Here is an 18,011-nt window from a genome sequence, read left to right on the forward strand (position 1 = left end):
ATGACAAGAAGTATTACTAGCCGACAGTCACGATTTCTCACAAGATATTTTAAAATAATAACAAATAATGGCGGACGGTGATGATGATGATGATGATGAAGATGAATCAACACTGAAGTGGTTCTCTTTGCAGGGAGTGTTCTCATTTATTTAAAAGAGCAAAAAATTAAAAATAACCGCCAGCAAAAATACACACTCGCTATTATGAAATAATATGCTCTTTTACCCCATTGATAATACTGTACATATGCATTGTGTAATAGCATAATAGTATTTCATTTGTCACCTTACAACTCCTTTGTAAAATAAAGTAATAATAATAATAATAATAATAATAATAATAATAATAGTACACTAAAATGAAGTAAAAAAAATGTTTTATGGAATTACAATTGATGTATTACTGTTAGATGAAATTGCCTTTGCTTTTTCACCAATTGATAGGACAAGCTTTAAGGGAATATGCATTTGAGACCTGATTATTTTCCTGCAGTGTTGTTGCCTAGAATTCACCTGTCTGATTTCAATGGCCTGTTGGGTGCAATTACATTTCCCAGAACAGGAAACAGATATGATATACCTGCTTTCATCATGTTTTGTCCTTACAAGAGGAGTGGTGTGTACAAGGGTGTCTGTCAGCCAAGCCAAATTAGATATAAAATTGTTATTTAGAAGAAATAAAAACATTAGAATGTACGTACTTCTTCAGCATTTGTACCATCTTTGTAAAAGGAAAAATCCTTGTAAAGTAAAACAACAAATAATACATTCATACTAACAATTTCAGGACATTGGTATGCAAGCAGGTTTTGTTTTACTAGCGTCTATGTTAAATTATTTCAGTTTGCCTTTAGAAAAACAGTGCATAATGTCTGTTGTTGAGATGAGAACATCTGTTTCAATCCTTTTGTTGTCTTGTTTCTGAGACATTATTCACCCTCTTGGCTGGCCTTTCCTTTCTCTACGGTATAATTTTACCTGTTTCCTAAGGATTTAAGTGCAGCTGATCGGGGGATGTAGGGGACAATGAGCTGCATGTTTCTTGCTGCTTATTTAATGAAACAGCACCCTGGGAAAAAGGTGGGCTCGATAGTGTTGCAGGATGTTAATAGTCTCCAGAATAGGAGAAGCAGCGTGGGCCATTATTTAAACACAGACACCAGATAGTGCCCTTTTAAACTAAAACATTGGGGACTTTTCCCTTAACAGCCTAATTTCATAGCTTAGTTCACATTTGGAACTTTAGCCTTCTGTGAAAAACAATGGGCCAGATTCACCAAGCATTTTCACCAGTATCAAGGCTATTCTCGGATGTAGAGAAAGAGTGGTGCTGAGGGAAAAGGAACGGTAGCTTGTATTGTTACCTACAAGCCCAAACCCCTATAGGATATGTTCTACACAAAGACATCTTTGTTTCTCTAAACCAGGGGTGTCAAACTCAATTTTACCACGGGCCATATGATAACTTCACGTTTTATTCGTGGGCCGCATAAATATTTAATCGTCCCTATTTATAATTATTCACAGTTTTTAATTATATATCTTTCAGCAAGATTCACCACACTCTGAATAAAATCAATTTGTTACAATTAATTAATCTTTAAAACTTACAATTATGTATCTTACCTGATTGCTGCTCTGAGCGAGTTCATTTGTTGAGGAGACCTGGCACCTTTTTCAGCAAGACTAGCTTGTCAGTGTCTGGAGTCATGTCTTGTGCTGAAGCAACCTTCAGTATGGAGTGTAGATGCCTGTCATTCAGTCGTGATCTGTGGGGGGGATTTATTGATCTTCATCAATGAAAACAGCTGTTTGCACAGGTATGTGCTTCCAAACATTGAGAGGACTTGAGCAGCCTGAAGGTGGAGCTGTGGTAATGTGACTGGTAGGAAGGGGTAAAACTCTGCTGGGCAACAGAATCGAACTTCGGCCTAAGTGCGCTATTGCATTGCAATTCGATCAATTCCATCTGAATGTCCTCTGGAGCACTGTCCACATCAACACCAAACGGAGTGGAGAAAAACTGGAAACTGAATTGCTGTTTGTTAAAATCAGAGAAGCAGCGCTCAAGTTCTATACGCAGCAAGTTCAGTTTTACAGCGAATCCAGCACTTTGAAAAGTTACATTTGTGGGCGAGTTGGAGATGCCTTGGCAAGTCGGGAAATGGGAAAGGTTTCCTTGCTGCAATTGCTTCTCCCACAAACGTAATTTAAGCTGAAACGCTCTCACACTATCATACATCTGTTATGACCTTGCCTTGCAGTTTCACGTTTAAGGTGTTAAGATGCTCAGTTACATCACATAGAAATCCAAGATCGCACAGCCAGTTTTCATCTGAGAGCTGTGATATTTGTCTCACTTTGTTTTGCATGAAAAGTCAGGTTTCTCCCCGTAGTTGAAAAAACTTCTTGAGTACTGCGCCCCAACTCAGCCAGCGAACTTCTGTATTATAAGGCAAATCACCATATTCAGCATTAAGCTCCTCAAGGAATGCCTGGAATTGGCTGTGCCTCAAACCTCGAGCCCTGATCAAATTAACAGTTTTTGTTACCGTGCTCATTATATGATCCATCTTCAGCACCTTCCCACACAGCACTTTCTGGTGTAGAATGCAGTGATAAGTTGTCAGTGTCCCAGGACAATTTTCCTTCTGTAGTTTTTTTTGCATCCGAGTAACCAGCCCTGTATTTTCGCCACACATAGCAGTTGCTTCGTCCGTGGTCAGACCCACTCATTTCTCCCTTGGCAACTTAATTTGGTTCATGCATCTCTCGAATTGCTGAAATATATCATTTGCTGTGGTGGTGCCGTGCATTGCTGCAACATCCGAAAGCTCTTCAGTAACACTTAAGTCTGAATTTACTCCCCAGATAAAAATAGATAACAGAGCCGTGTCAGTGCAATGCAATGAAATCACTCGCTTTTTCGGCTAGCTGTTCTTTGAGATTGGCAACCAGGTCATCTACTCTCTCAATGACGGTATTTCACGAAAGACTTGACTTAACCCGAGACCCAGGCCAGTTCTGGCTTCCTGGAAAGGGAACATGTATCTGGAGTTCTTCGTTATTTCACTTATTATTTATTATGTTATTTCTTCTCACTTAAAACTGTCATTCTGGTTCAAATAAGTTCTGACTGGGTTAAATATTTGCCTGAAAAAAGGTGCAGGCATTACATGTTAAACTTGAACTCAATATTCCCAACACCACTTCCTTGTCCCAACATTTCAGTGTCAAATGTAGCAAAAACAAACATGAATTTTCCTCACATAAATTTGTATTGACAGCATTTTTTCTTTTACCCCTTACCATAACAAATAATCTCACATTTAGGAACTCAGCACACTGGGTTCTGTCAGAAATTCAATCATTGTACTTTGTACTGACTGTGTTTAGCATGAAGATATTCTGTTTGACTGCATTGTTTCGATAAATGCTGCCAACCCCTATCTCTGCATAACAGATGCCAATTTGCTGGCATATACAGCTATGGCCAAATGTTTTGCATTACCTAGAATTTTAGGATTGAGACATAATAAAAACTATATATATATTTTATTTTAAATCATATAGTCAAAGAAACTACAAAATGATATTGTAGAAGTCTACCGGAAGCCATAATAGTAGTACAGTATTTGTTAGAAATGTCACATTTTCTAAATGTCAGTTTTTTAAGTATATAGGAAAATTACAAAGCGGTATGTAATTAAATATGTTAACCTATCTTAATTCAGCAGGTTTCATTCGAATTTGTGAAGCAAAATGAGTTCATTCTATAGGGTGATGCACAACTGTTGCAAACATCCCATTTTAGTGTAGTTGGATTTTACATTGCAGTTGATTGGTGACCATAATGTAAGACCACATTTCTGTTTGTTTGTTTTCTATGCTGGGTAATGTGATTCACAAAATAAAAAATAACAATACAACTTTAAATGTATTCATAATATTAAACTTACAACCATCAGTGATAAATAAAAAAGCACTGTAAAGGCACTGCTGTACTTTTGGAGTCGCTTGTAGCAAAAGCAGTTTCTCTTCTTCTAACCAGAATTTCTTTGCATGTTTCTTTTTTAATAGAGTGGGCGTTGATCCTTCAGAAGATTCAAAGGCAGAAATCACAACTCAGGTGAGATACAAAATGCAGCATTATTTAATATTTAAAATAATGATATTTTAATAATCCAATAAAATTAATCCCAGGTAATCAAATGTTGTATTAAAACTAACTAAAAGAGTAACAATACTATCCCAACTTGGTTCACAGCTCTCAATCTGTCCTCTCCTTTTATATTTTGTTTTCCAAACAATTATTCAAATGACCTCATCCTTGCATTTCACAGGAAAAGATGCCTTTGTTCTTACACTCCCCTGTGATATAATTCCAGTAAAGGACTGCAGGTGCTGTCTTAGAATACACAAGACCAGCATAGTTATATTTAGTTTGCATGTAATACAGTTATATTAAAAAATAAATGTAAAAGAAAACGTGGAACGTGTCAAGAAAGAATAATCACACTTCATTTGCATAATTGTCATTTTTGTGTAAACCTCTAAATCAGTTACAACCTTTAATTGCTTTGCAACCTTTAATTGCAATTGTGTTTAAGCTAAATTAACAGGATGTTCTAACATGATAGGGAAAGCAAGTTCAACAGTAAATACCTCAAAATCAGTAGATGACAGCACTTACTGTACTAACTTACAGCAATATTATTTCAACACACTCTGTAGTCTGCCATTCCCAGCCTTGTTACAGGACTATAGTGCAAACTGCTTGTGTTCAAGACTACATGGCAAGCAGCTGTTCTGTTGCTCCATTCTGGTTACCAACAGTCTAGAACATTTTCATGAAGATACAAGTTGATTTTATCCATATAAACAGACTTTGAAAAAAACATTATTTTAATTGCTTAGGGCTCAGAGTTAAAGCTTTTGGAATAGGCCCTGTGAAATTCACTGCTCAAAATCCAGATACAATTCCCTATGAGAGTGAGAGAGGGGTGGTGTGTACTCTGAGAAGGACCGCACATAACCCTGTGTGCCTTCAGCTGTACCGGTCAGTGAATCTTGCATTCTTATTCATGAGACAAGTGAGCCATCTCACCAAAGGTCATTAGATATCACTTATTGAACTGGGGTATACTTTACACTCATTTCCATTCCTGATGCACTGCTGGCTTTGTCTCTCCATTCTAACAGCCCCATTATATTTTACAGACAGACGCTAGGGAGAGGGCATGGCTTTTCAGGATGTGGAATGCTTTTGATCACAAGTATCCTTTATTCGATTTGCTGCTGTGTTTCATAATGCCAGGCTAGACAGAAACAGGAAGGACATGTCACATGTCGTTAAAAAAAGAACAGTTATACAGTATGTCTAATATTAGTGATTCAGAATCAGAGTCTGCTTTATATATTTTTAATTGAATAGGAAGAAGAAAAAAAGAACAGAACAGGGTTGTACCCAAAGGCTCAATTATACTGAGGCTGACCCAACAGTAACATATTATTGATGGATCTGATGTCCTTAATATTTATGAGAGCATCTCATTCTATGGTAAGTGATTGAATCCCGGGTGGACCATGAAGGAATCCTGAAATTAAGCACCTGCATCTACTCATTACCACACATTCCATCAACTGTAGAGGTACACTACATCTAACACAGCACCCTAATAAAACAAGTGCTGACTCTCCTTGCAACATCATCAGTTTATTCTGAGGATCACAAATGGTCTGCCTTCATTATACATGTAACCATATGCTGCAATTTGACCACCCTGTCCCCTGCCCTTAAAGAGAAAAATAATTTGTTGTAGTTTAAAAGATTGTAGTTTTCATGAACAAAATAGTCCTGTTTATAGTAGCTCATAAACACCAAGGTTGAAAATAGTTGGGAACCACTGAACTGGTATACAGTAGGGGGCTGTATGCTTTAAAAAGGTTGACGCTAGAATGGCCTGGTGTGGCAAACCCAGTTTATTTTTGTATTACATTTGTTCATACCCATCAAGAGTTTGATGGAGCGGCAGTGTCATTCCTGCTGTTCACATACCACTTTACAATAAGAAAAGATCAGCATATCTTGAGCGAGGATTCATTCAGCAGGATTTAGTTGGATTTAGATTGTCCGGACTTGAATTGCTTTTAGATCTCATTTCATATCCTTGACTTTGCTTCAAGAGGAGATTGTTGTTGACAACAGGAGGCAACCGATGGAAAGTGTGTTTTTTATATGAAGGGCACATCTAAACATGTACAAATGAGAAACATATCAAAGAAGACAGATGTGATTTTCATTCTAAGAAGCAGGAACTGTATTCTTGATGCAGTGATTATCCCTGGCCAGGGCTATAAGCTCGTGCTATTTCCAGAGTACTGTTATTGTATATTACCCAGTGTTTGCTGCTCAAACTGAAACCATTTATTAATCCAAAGGAGCATGTTAAGGTTTTCTCTTGGCTTCATTAAAGGACCCATATGTGTATTTTATATAATGACTGTTAGCTGACTTCAGCTGGGTTTCTTTATATTATGTATGCCTTATAGTTATATTATATGGCAGCCAGCAGGCTCTTAGTAGAACTAAAACCCTAGTTTTAGTGTAGATTGTTCTAGTGAGTGCCCTGTCACCTCAGTTCTCTATCACACTTGCCCTGCACATTACAAATATAAAAACACAGCAGCTGTGTACAGAAAGTAGAAAACAATATAGAGCAAATCTTCAATTGGTAGATTTTTCCAGGTCATTACACAACATAACGAGGCTTGCTACTATTCGATTTTATTTTTTTGCCAAAACTTAATATTGACGTTTATTTTTTAAAGACTTTTTATGCCATTGAGAAACGTCTCATTTAGAGAAACCCCTTTATCATATTCGACATGCAACAAAACCATGGTTACCAACATTCTAATTGAAATGACGTTTGGTCACAGCAGAGCTATACCTTGTATAGATATAGATCCTACACAAATTAAAAAATGTCTCAAATAAACTGTAGAAAACATAGCATATAAAGTATATTCCACAGACTTTTATAGTATACATACAAGTAAAAACAATATGCACAGAATGAAACATTAGATAGTTGAACAGAACTAACTTGCACTTATTCCGAGCTCTGCCCTTCTCCTTAAGCACAGCTGGACTCACTGGAGGCAAGGCAGACGGGCCCGCTTCGCCCTGCCACAGAGACTTCTGCAGTCGATCAGGGTATTGTGCACAATACTCATTGTGTTTTCCTCATGCGCCCCATTTTCAAATCAAACTAGTAACTGTCACCGTATATACCTACACTAGCAAATGCTTACCTACACCTTAACCCGCTAATTTCAAAGTAGGCGCTTTGAATGACAGGCGCTGTAACTGGCAAATGGAAGTGCACATTCGGTCTGATGATTGACAGTCATTTAAACAAATGAGAGCATTCTAGCGCTGCTTCAGCCAATGAGATCTGTCAGGACAGGATGAAATGACTGATGGCGAAACTACACTAGCCTATTAAGGATTTACTGATTTGACTGACAGCGACCCCTAGCCATTCAGAGCAGAACAGAGACAGGACAGACAGCAAGTATAAAAACTACACAGATGAGATGATTTCTTAAATTATTATTTTTGGTAAGAAAATAAAAAATAGCGAGTGGTTTTACCGACTTTTATCATATATAAATTTGTCACTTAAACATGAACTTTCACAGGGTTAAAAATACTGTTGAATTACCATTACTATAGAATGCATGGTGCACTTTGAATATTGACTATCGCTTGTGCATTCCTCGTGGCTCAGATTCATGCATTCCAGAAGATGTGAATGTAAAGGATAATACAGGATTAGGTGCAATAAAAATAACATATATATGCACATATAGATACAGTACAGAATTTAAATACATTCATTGATTTTGCTAGTTTTATTTCTGTCTACAGGGCATTGCCAACGTCCTTCAATTTTATGCATTTCTGAAAATGAAATGCTATTAGCAGGAACACATTTGTGGGTTTTTATAACACAAATTCTTAATTTATTCACATTTTGCGCAAGATACAAGCAACGAGGTACAAAGCACGATTGTTTATATATTGCTTTATAGCTTTCATCTGCACTTCAAAGCTTCTCTGAAAACAAGCAGTCATGCTGCCACTCTATTAGTTTGTTAAAGCATGAAATTACTTTTTATAGGCTGAATCCCATCAGCCACATAATGGTAACAAACTATTCCCAAGCCTAGGTTGAGCACTCTGCCTTTGAGTTGTCATTGTCTTAACCAGAACAATACAACCCTTAAAATGAAATGTTATATAATACCCTCCTTTGCACTTCTGCTGGTTTTAATAAGTCAGATAAGAAAAGAAGTATTAGCTGATGTGTACGTAGTGATTCTCTTATTTTAGTTCTCGTTATGAAATTACCATTTTTACTGATTAGCTTTAAAAAATATTTCCAATGAATCACAGACGACATTAGTTTTGAAATAAAGGATCCTTATATGAACATGTTCTCTCTATAATTAATGCATCCACAGAAGAAGTGGACTGCCAGTGTAACCCACATGGCTCATCTTCTACCTGAGCGGTAGAGTAAGTGGTTTGTCTTGGCAGTTGAGCTTAGTGAACTTGAATGTCCTTGCATAATGGCTGCTTAAGAAAGTTCTTGTATTGTCTTGTGGCATTGTCTCCAGTGTTAAGGAAAGCAAGCTGACTTTGTAATAGTTACCCTATATTGACAGGCACTGACAACACATTTATGTTTTGTTTTTATTTGAAAAGAAATCAACTTATGGGACATGTTGCAGTAAAAAAAAAAAAAAACTTTTTTTTTTTTTTATCCCAACCATGGGGTAAAGTGGATACAATAACAGCCCAGGATATTATTGTATGACTACAGATATCATTTTAAGGAACAGAGGTCTTTAGGGGGGGACCTATTAAATGCCAAATGTACAGTACATTTAAAGACTGTAACTTTGAGTCACTAAAGCACATACCAGCCATTCTGTCTCAAAGACGCTTTCCAATACCTCTTTAGAACTAATTCATGGCAGGCTGCTGCAGTGTAATTACAGATCGCTCATGCTTACACCATTACTTTAATCTTGAATTACACCTGCGCCCAAGGCACATCCAAAACACAGTAAAACTCTCTCTTCTTGTCTTTATGTTTTAAACCATGTAAAACATTGCCCTAGGATTACAGGGTACATGCTAACATTTTAAGCAGATAGCAGAACATTGTAACATCCATCCATTATTTAACTAGTACAGTTCTCGAGATCTACGTCACATGTCTGTGGCATCCTAGCAACTGCGAATAGAAAACAGGCATACAGTTAAGAATAACAAAGTTATGTAAAACATTGTATCAACACAGCTACATCAACTCCCCTACACACCAGTGATAATTATCTATATACATATTTACACAGCACCTCAAAACACATACCTTCACCAACTAACACTGACATTGATTCTAATCCTTCATTCTAAATTACCACCTGTGAACACCTATTTTATAAACCTGTGACTGGAGTCTAATTAATCATTGAATCACTTTATTCAATTGTCGGCTTCAGCCACATTCCCACATGTTTTGATAGGGAGAAATCTAACCCCCTCCCTGCCAACCCAATATTCCCCACACCAACATGTACACACGTGCATCGGCAGGGCTTTCAACCTGCCACAGGAACGTAACTGTTAGGGCCCTATTTGGAAGGCAGACCTTTTAGAGAGAAATAAAAACATTTCTAAAACTAAAAAACTAGGTGGAAACAACTTACAGGAAGGAACATGTCAAATGTTATTTGTATTTATTTAAAATGTGGTTGCTGTCTATAAGAAATACAATTTTTAAAGAAATAATGTTAGGCATTTTTTTTTAAATCCTCCATATTCTTTTTTTTTTTTTTTTTTACTAGATAAATCTTGCAGACGAACATTTGTAAGAATTTATGGAACAGGCTAGGAATGTGATAAATTGCTTGTACAATTTCACATACAAGAGATTGATTATACCTCTGATTTGCAGAGAACTGTTTTCCTAGAATAAGAATTAAACTGTGCATTTAAGTGGGTATTACACCTTCCTTGATTTAAGGCTTTCTAATTTAATTCAGTAACATTTTATTTTTTTAAATAAAATTAATACTGGTATTAATTTCTTACATTACCAGGCCTCATAAAATTCAGATCATAACCATTAATTTCTTACCTGTGTGTCCTGCATCATTCGCAACTGTAATGCTGGCCTTCCATCAGCCTGCTGTTTAACATTGGACTGGACTGACCCCAAGCTTCCAGATGTGGAGCGGAGTCTACAGGTATGTATGTACCTCCCATAAACCCTTGCAAGGTTTCAAAGAAAACTCTCAGTATTGTTTAGATTTCAGAAGGAAGATTATTAACATGCATATTACTGATCCACCATTTTTTTGTTTTATTTATTCTTAACAAATGGTTTATTTTTTCATAACAGGCCTAAAAATATATTAAACTGTATTGTCAGGGCCTTATTTTGCACTTTGCTTAGTGCTAACACTACATTAGTATCCTAATATCCTACATTCATATTTCAGGTGGAACCGAGTTCAGCTTTTGTTTGACAGGGACCTTTGAAAGTTACATCTAGGTGTTGTAAAGGCACTGGGAACATCCAATGCCCCAGTTTCTTTTAAGTAAAGTGGCAAGACACCAACTGTAATCAGCCTTTCATTTGAAATCTTCTTAGTGAAATGTGCTTACAAAATGTCTCCTCAAAAACAGAAAAAATAGCCCACGTAGGACTTTTTTTTTTTTCATCCTTATTTTGGAACTTTTGACACTTAATATGCAGGCTGTTCAATTACTTTCTCCTCTCTCCCTCTGTTCAGTTTCTAATACATTTTTCAGTGAATTAACATGCTTTATCCAGCATCAGCACTTGGAGGATTGTTTAATGTCTGCCTGACAGCTCAGCTGAAAGTAGAGGTGCCTTGGTAAACAAATCCTTCTAGGTCAGTAAGAGCTTGCCGAGAGCTCACATTAAGACAATAATTACATTATTTATTCACCGTCTAAGCACAAGTAAAGAGATCATGAAATTACACGTAGACTGATATAAATTAGATCTTACAGTTGAAGGGGGGTCGGGGGGGATAGAAAACTAGGCCACTAGATTAGGGTTCCATGCAATATTTTTTTTTTTTTTTTTAAATTTCAGCAGTGGATTAGAATCCATTGAAGTTGATAAAGAACATATTGAGTCATATTTTTTATGTATCAGCCCAACCCAACACAAGAAAGACTTGTACAAGTTTATTTTCATTTTATTCTACTTCCTACCATTCAGTGTTTTTATATTTATGGATAAACCTTAACACGTGGGACAGTTTCCTGATGCCCATTTTGACCCGCTCTGGCTCCCCATTGACAACAACACTGCCTGCATGGTGTGGGCCTTTCGCCAGACTAATGAGCAGTCCACAGACGTACAGGGTAAGTAAACCCACCTCCATTTTGAGTGTACTGTTGCATTCAATATATCTATCTATATCATGTTCGCAAGTTGATATCATGTATTTAGTTGTGTTTTTGTTTAATAGGTATCTTCTCTAACTCGTACCTGCAATGATTATTAGTTTTTCAATGTTTAGATAAACAAAGCAGCACTGTGTTAAAAGTTCATTGCTATTGGATAAGAGATTTCACCTCATACAGTTTGGGCAAAAGAACTGCTAAGCAAAGCTGACTGTTTAAATAGATCAATTGCTATTAAGGACTAAAGATAAAAAAAATGTTTCAGTAACTGGGATTGGTTTATTTCTTATACCTAATTTATAATGCCAGTCAGCTGGTAGTTGTTGCGCAGGACAACAAAAGGAATCCATGAAAGAGGAAAAATGAGGAAGGCCCAGAAAGAATAGTGGACAATTAATAGAAACAAGTATTTAAAAAATGCACTGAAGTTTAAACTGAAGGTGTAACAGCAATGTGAGAAATTTGCAATGACGGTCTGCTTTGATTACAGCAATAATGGCATGTTTCATTTGTGCAAAATAAACTGTTTATTGTGCCTGTTAGATTCATATTCCAGGTCCATAAGAAGCAGTGTGTACATACTTAAGGTTGGTATGCAACAGTTTAAAATGGGCAGACGTTAAAAAGATATATAAAATAATAGTAGCAAACAGCATACTTCCTAATCCTTTGAATTGTATGATTCCAGAGTTAGTGAAACATCTCAGAAACAACAAACTTCAGTACTTAAAGAGTAAGTAGCGGGGTTCCAAAAAATATAGCATTATACGTCCTCACATGTTACTACAACTGTTTAAATAACATACCTGTAATCTTTCTATTCATTGTGAACATCCTGACAACTTTTTACACTTAGAACTTTAAAGTCTGTTTCAAAGCTCTTTTCAAAATGGCCGCTCTTGTGCTCTGGGGTTTGAGATCTGTCACTGCAGGAAGAGCGATACATTTAAAAAAAAAAAAAAAGAAAAAAGAAACATAACAAGTGCTCTGGCTTTTCTTTTCCGCTTCACTTCATGGGTCGTTATTGCAGTGTTACCTGTTTGACAATGTGGGCAATAATCCTTCCAGTCAGTGCACTAGAACGGCCATTTTGAAATTTAAACAAACTTTAAAGTTATGTGTAAAAAGTTGTCAGGATGTTAATGACTAGAAAAATTACAGGTACGTTATTTAAACAGTTGTAGCAACACGTGGGGACATGTAACGCTATATTTTTCAGAACTCAGCTACTTCTTGCATTATGTTAAGCTGGAGTTTAAACACTGGAATTAAGGCTTAGATAACGTGCACCATAGTCTGTGTATGATATGTCCTGTAACACTATACCATATGTTTTATGCAGAGTCGAGAGAACGTAGAAAACCTCAGTTCAAAGCCTACTACAAATTTTCCTGACATAGTAGTGTCTCCTGAAACAACAGAAAACAATGATCGTCAAGCACCAGCATCAGGAAACTGTCCCACGAGCCACCAGCTAACCAAGAAAACATGCAAGAAAGAGAGCTCAGGCTCAGTGGCTTTGTCCTGAGAGTGCAGCCCTGTGGAGTGTGTTCAAAAGTATAATCCAAATAATACAATAAAGATAAGGTGCGATTTTGTGAGACACTGACCTAGACATGTTTTGCTTGTTCCATGTGAACAGGAACAGGTTTCAGAACTGCTCGTTCTGAAAAACAGGGATTTTTTGTCCAAAAAAATGGAACAGGTTCCAGAAAAGGGAAAGTGCAATGATTCACCACATTCCAGGTCTCTTCATTCTAACAAAATCACACGTTAAGCTTCAGTCCAGTACATTGTTGGTTCAATTTTGAAGTGGATGTTTGAATTTCAGTTTCAAGTGTTCTGTTTTTATTATTGTACTGTTCTAGGTTTTACATTTTAAAGTTGGTTACTTTACAGTGATGGTGTGGGAAAAACATCCTGTCCAGTCCAGAGATGTTGTGTGTCCTTGTTAAACCAGTTCAATTCCATGTTATTTCCAAACAGGTGTCATCTTACCTGACAATGTCCTTGTTTTGACTGACTTTACAGTATAATCACCCTGTATAATAAAAATGTTGTTAAGTGAAAAATATGGGATAGATTGCACTGTGTAATTAGATTCAGGATTAAAGACATTTTATCCCATATGCTAAGTTTGCGTCTCAACTCTGTTAGAACTAGTTTTAAATGCAATGTTTTTATTTTTGTGTTGTTTTTAAATCTGACACCATTTTTTTTTTCTTTATCCTATGAGTTCAGAGTTTTGCATCCCTATTGGTTTTATTTATTTTACATAAATGTTTTCCTTTAACACATGGAACACTTGCCACATATCTAGAAATACACACTGTCCACGTCCAGCTCTTGCTAATAATTATATATGTAAATCCCAGATATTAATGTTCCTATTCATGAACAGCAATATGCCAATGCACTGGTGTCATATGGATGTATTGATGTTCTGTGCTGTAGGAATACTGGCCAAGATGCCTTAAGAAAAAAATATTTATGTACCTATTTGAGGCCCTGCAATCAAAGTAAAAAGCCCAGCTGCTCATGCAAATACATTTTAATGTTTAAATTAAATGCAGTTGAGCCTTGCTGACAAACAGGTGTGATACTATTTAATCCCCGCACTACAGTCTCCCACAAATATTGGCAAATAATTACTAAACGGTCGCCCTGAAACGTTGCCAGTCACAGATGGATAAACTAAATACCACAGTATTCTGAACGTACCCTCATATTGTGACCATAGTGTGTGTAACGGATCATTTAGGTTTATTCAGTGGGTTTTGCCAATACTTGTTATGTCAAAGGGTTTAGTGTAATATAGTATAGTGTAGACCCTAACATTTAAATGTATTTACCTATATTTTATTAGATTCAGTATAGTTTCCAATTGGATTTTTGCTGGATCTTTTCTAATTAAAAGAGAACCTGTTTTTCTCAATCTAAGAGACACGTTTCAAAGTTTAGAAATTGAACTAGAACAAAAAGTTTGTATTTTTATACTAGCAATACTTTTTAGCCATCAGTTCTAATGTGTGCATATCTGCCTGAAACTAAACTAATTATTTATTTACAGTACCTCCTCCATTAACAGTATATTTTCAGTTTTTTGCTCAACTATTTTTTGGGGGTCTTTTTCTCTGTTTTGTTTTTTTGGTTGATGTGGTCAGAGCTTTTAAAGTACAAATCGGTGATGATGAATCTTGTAACTGCTGCAGACACACCAACAATAAGGTGCTGTTTTTTTTTGTTTTGTTTTGTTTTTTTTAGTGGTCTAAATAAAACTGACTATTGTAATGAATTATTGTATCAAGCTTCAAAATTATAGGCAGAAGCAGCCACATTTGTACAAAACACAGCACTTTTAACTGATGTGCCAACAATACATTCTTTAAGCAACTAGGACTCCAACCTGCAGCCAAAAACAACTGAGACAAAATTGCAATTATGCAGCTAAAGTGAACTAAATCCATCGCTGTTCCATTTTACAATGTGTTTCAGGGCTGATGTATCTTCTCAATATTCCACTTCTGGAACTGTGGAAGCGTGTACTGCGCGAGGCCCTGCTCCCTGAGCACGCTGCTGCAGATCTCCAGTCTCCAAGGGCAAGCTCCTGACCGGAGCCTGGCTAGCTTGATTGTGGCTCGCAGACAGCTGTGGTTGTCGCAAGCCAGGGTCCCTGATGCAGATAAGGCCGCGCTGCTAGATGCGCCTATATCCCCAGGACATACCTTTGGGCCAGCCGTGAAGGAGATATCCAGAGATCCCACTGGGAACACGAGGCGTCCCAGCAGGTGGCCGCGTTGCTCCCTCCCCGCTCTTCCGCGTGGTGCAGGTCGAACCGCTTGCAAGCTCCTCAGACGCGAACTGTCACCAGAACAGTTCCAGTTCCCACGGCTCTGCTGGGTGACCTAAGGCATCGCCTACAGGGCCCACCCGGCAGGCAGAGGGAACGCAGGACATGGCCAGCCCACACACCAGAGTCAGAGGAGGTGTTTCCAGGGCCAGCGCCTCAGCACTTCAGAAAGAAGTAGACCCCATCTCCTACGGAGAGGGGTACTACTCGAGGCATTTTCTGGTACCTAGAAAAGATGGTGGCTTTTGCCGTTCCTTCTCCTTCACGATGGCTCTGGTATACATTATCCCATACGTAATGTCATTGGTGGTCGTCTTTGAATTGAAAGGGAATGTTAGGTTACTTACCGTAACACTGGTTCCCTGAAAGACAAACTCCAACTGCGAGGTCGCATCAGTCGCCCTCACGGGTTTGATGGAAAAAGAGAAATGGCTTCCTCAGGATGAGAGTTTTATTCCCTCGGTGGGCGGGTCCGAGTGCATCATCCCAGGAAGGGGCCTATCAGCAGCTCTGGTATAGAGAGCTCAGCGATACCTACCAAATGGGAAGGCATATCCCATACGTAATGTCATTGGTGGTAGTCTTGTCTTTCAGGGAACCAGGGTTACGGTAACGTTTCTTCAATCTTTGTGTAGTATTGTTAATATTTGTTTATTAGGAGACGCCTTACCTTTGTTAAAGCGTTGACAGTTCCTGTGGACATTTTGCAAATGCTGCTGCATCGATCCCCAGGGTCCTAGCGTTTTACAAAACATTGCAGCCATAAACGCTTTATTCTTTACAATGAAATACCGTTCACATGTTTTGTAATGTGTAGCTCGCAATTGCCTGAACTGCACAGGCAATAACTAGCAGTATAGCCTATAATAGCCTACTGTATAGTCTATTGCACAGTATATAGCCTACTGTATAGCATATTGCACAGTAATAGCCTAGTATGTAGTCTATTGCAGCTACACTCATAGAAAAAAAGGGTTCTTAAATGGTTCTTTGGATGTTGCCAAGGTTCTTTGAAGAACCATTTGTATGTGAAGAACCGTATACCTTATCAGATGGTTCTTTATACTGGCTAAAATGCTGAAAAGGGTTCTTGATAGTGTTGCAAAAAGAATCCTCCCACAACCAACTTGCATTTTCTGAAAAATGTAAGGTACTTTCGATTTACTTTTTTTTTCCCTTGTCTACTGTAGCCAACAACACAGTCCCCTGGTCTCCATAGAATGAACGAGCTGGATACAAAAGCAATACTGGGTTGAGCTGTGGAAATAGACCCCAAAATCATTCTAAATAAATTAAATCATGTTACATTAACTTAAACATTCCTAACACTCATCCATTTTAAGTTAGTTGAACATTCAGATTTACTTTTGTTGTTTAAATATAAATGGTTTAAGTAGAATCAGGGGACTAGATTCCCATCAGCCCTTGTGGGACTTGTACAATTTATTTTTGGAATTGTTTGTTGTTTATTGTGTTGTTGTGTTGTGTATGTGTGGTTGCACAAGTGTGTTGTGTTTGTTTGTCTCCCTTACACGTGTTCTCCTTGTGTTGTGTGTAGCTACCCCCGTTCAGTGGTCAGCCTGCGGATGTGACCTCCCTCCCTTCTCCCTCCGTCTACATCTCTGTATCTGCCTGGTTCCAGCACTTGTAAATTCTGCCATGAGCGCATAAGCAGAAGCAATGCACTGGCAGCTAATAAAGTAGCCTGTTTAATGCACATTCTGTTGCCTCCGCTAACTTTTTATTGTTTAAATGAAATAAAAATGTTCAAACTAATTTGACTATTAAAAAGTAAATCTAACTCAAATTGATTGTTACATGAATATATGAGTTTAGTCAGCCCAAGAGAAAGTTGTCATAACAAAAACTAAATGAGTAGCTAAACTTAATTATATTAAGGCAATGAGTTTACTCAATTTTTTTTTGACTAAACGTGACTTATCAAGGTTTACAGTGTACAGCAGAGAGAGGAGGTTTTCACAAGTACACATGCATTTGAAAAATGGACTATTCTGTAAATCCTAGAGAGATGTGTGTAATGCAAGGCTTTTAATAGTCTGTGTCTATTTAATATTACTATTTCTACAAATACATACGTTTGATGATCACGATTTACTTGTGGGTGGTGTATTAAAAAACTGGTGGAAACTGAACTATTTTTTTGTTTGTTTTGTGACAGTTAACTGCGGTGAAACCCCCTTGTATTATGGAATGAGCTTAAGGACCCTGTACTAAAATAGACACTTGCAGTTTTTAAAGAGTTAATATTAGTCTTTCCCAAGGGCACAAAAACGCCGTGCACAAGACAGTTTTTTAAAAAAAATCGTTTTTACATATTTCAGAAATTGAATTTAACTTATGGACCCATTTTGACAAATATTTAATGCATTATGTATCGAGTGATATCGAATAAAAAGAGTGCTGTAAGAAACCTGGTCGACTGACAAGAAGGCTTCAAAGAGAGAAGCTTGCTTTGTAGGTGAATCTACAGTCAAGTACCATATGGTTAAATCTTTTTCTGTATCTAACACAGAAAAGTAACTTGTGAACAATAAACCAAATGATGACCTTTTTCTTTCTTTTTTTAATGATTGTCTTTGTTAAAACTGGCCCAGTACTTACATGCACAATCTCAGCATG

The 18,011-nt window shown here is 37.3% G+C and overlaps 1 protein-coding gene across 1 annotated transcript in view; it reads left to right on the forward strand.

Annotated features, from left to right (window-relative positions):
• Positions 1-17,578, forward strand: part of LOC117416778 (sodium/hydrogen exchanger 9-like) — a 67,576-nt gene extending 49,998 nt beyond the window's left edge. The window contains exons 14-17 of the mRNA XM_059034203.1: positions 4,081-4,129; positions 5,221-5,276; positions 11,374-11,479; positions 12,864-17,578. Of these exons, the coding sequence (XP_058890186.1) occupies positions 4,081-4,129; positions 5,221-5,276; positions 11,374-11,479; positions 12,864-13,049 (397 nt within the window). The 3' untranslated portion in view covers positions 13,050-17,578. The remainder of the gene's footprint in view (positions 1-4,080; positions 4,130-5,220; positions 5,277-11,373; positions 11,480-12,863) is intronic.
• The last annotated feature ends 433 nt before the right edge of the window (positions 17,579-18,011 follow it).

This window comes from Acipenser ruthenus, chromosome 12 (assembly GCF_902713425.1).
Source record: "Acipenser ruthenus chromosome 12, fAciRut3.2 maternal haplotype, whole genome shotgun sequence".
Taxonomy (NCBI): domain Eukaryota; kingdom Metazoa; phylum Chordata; class Actinopteri; order Acipenseriformes; family Acipenseridae; genus Acipenser; species Acipenser ruthenus.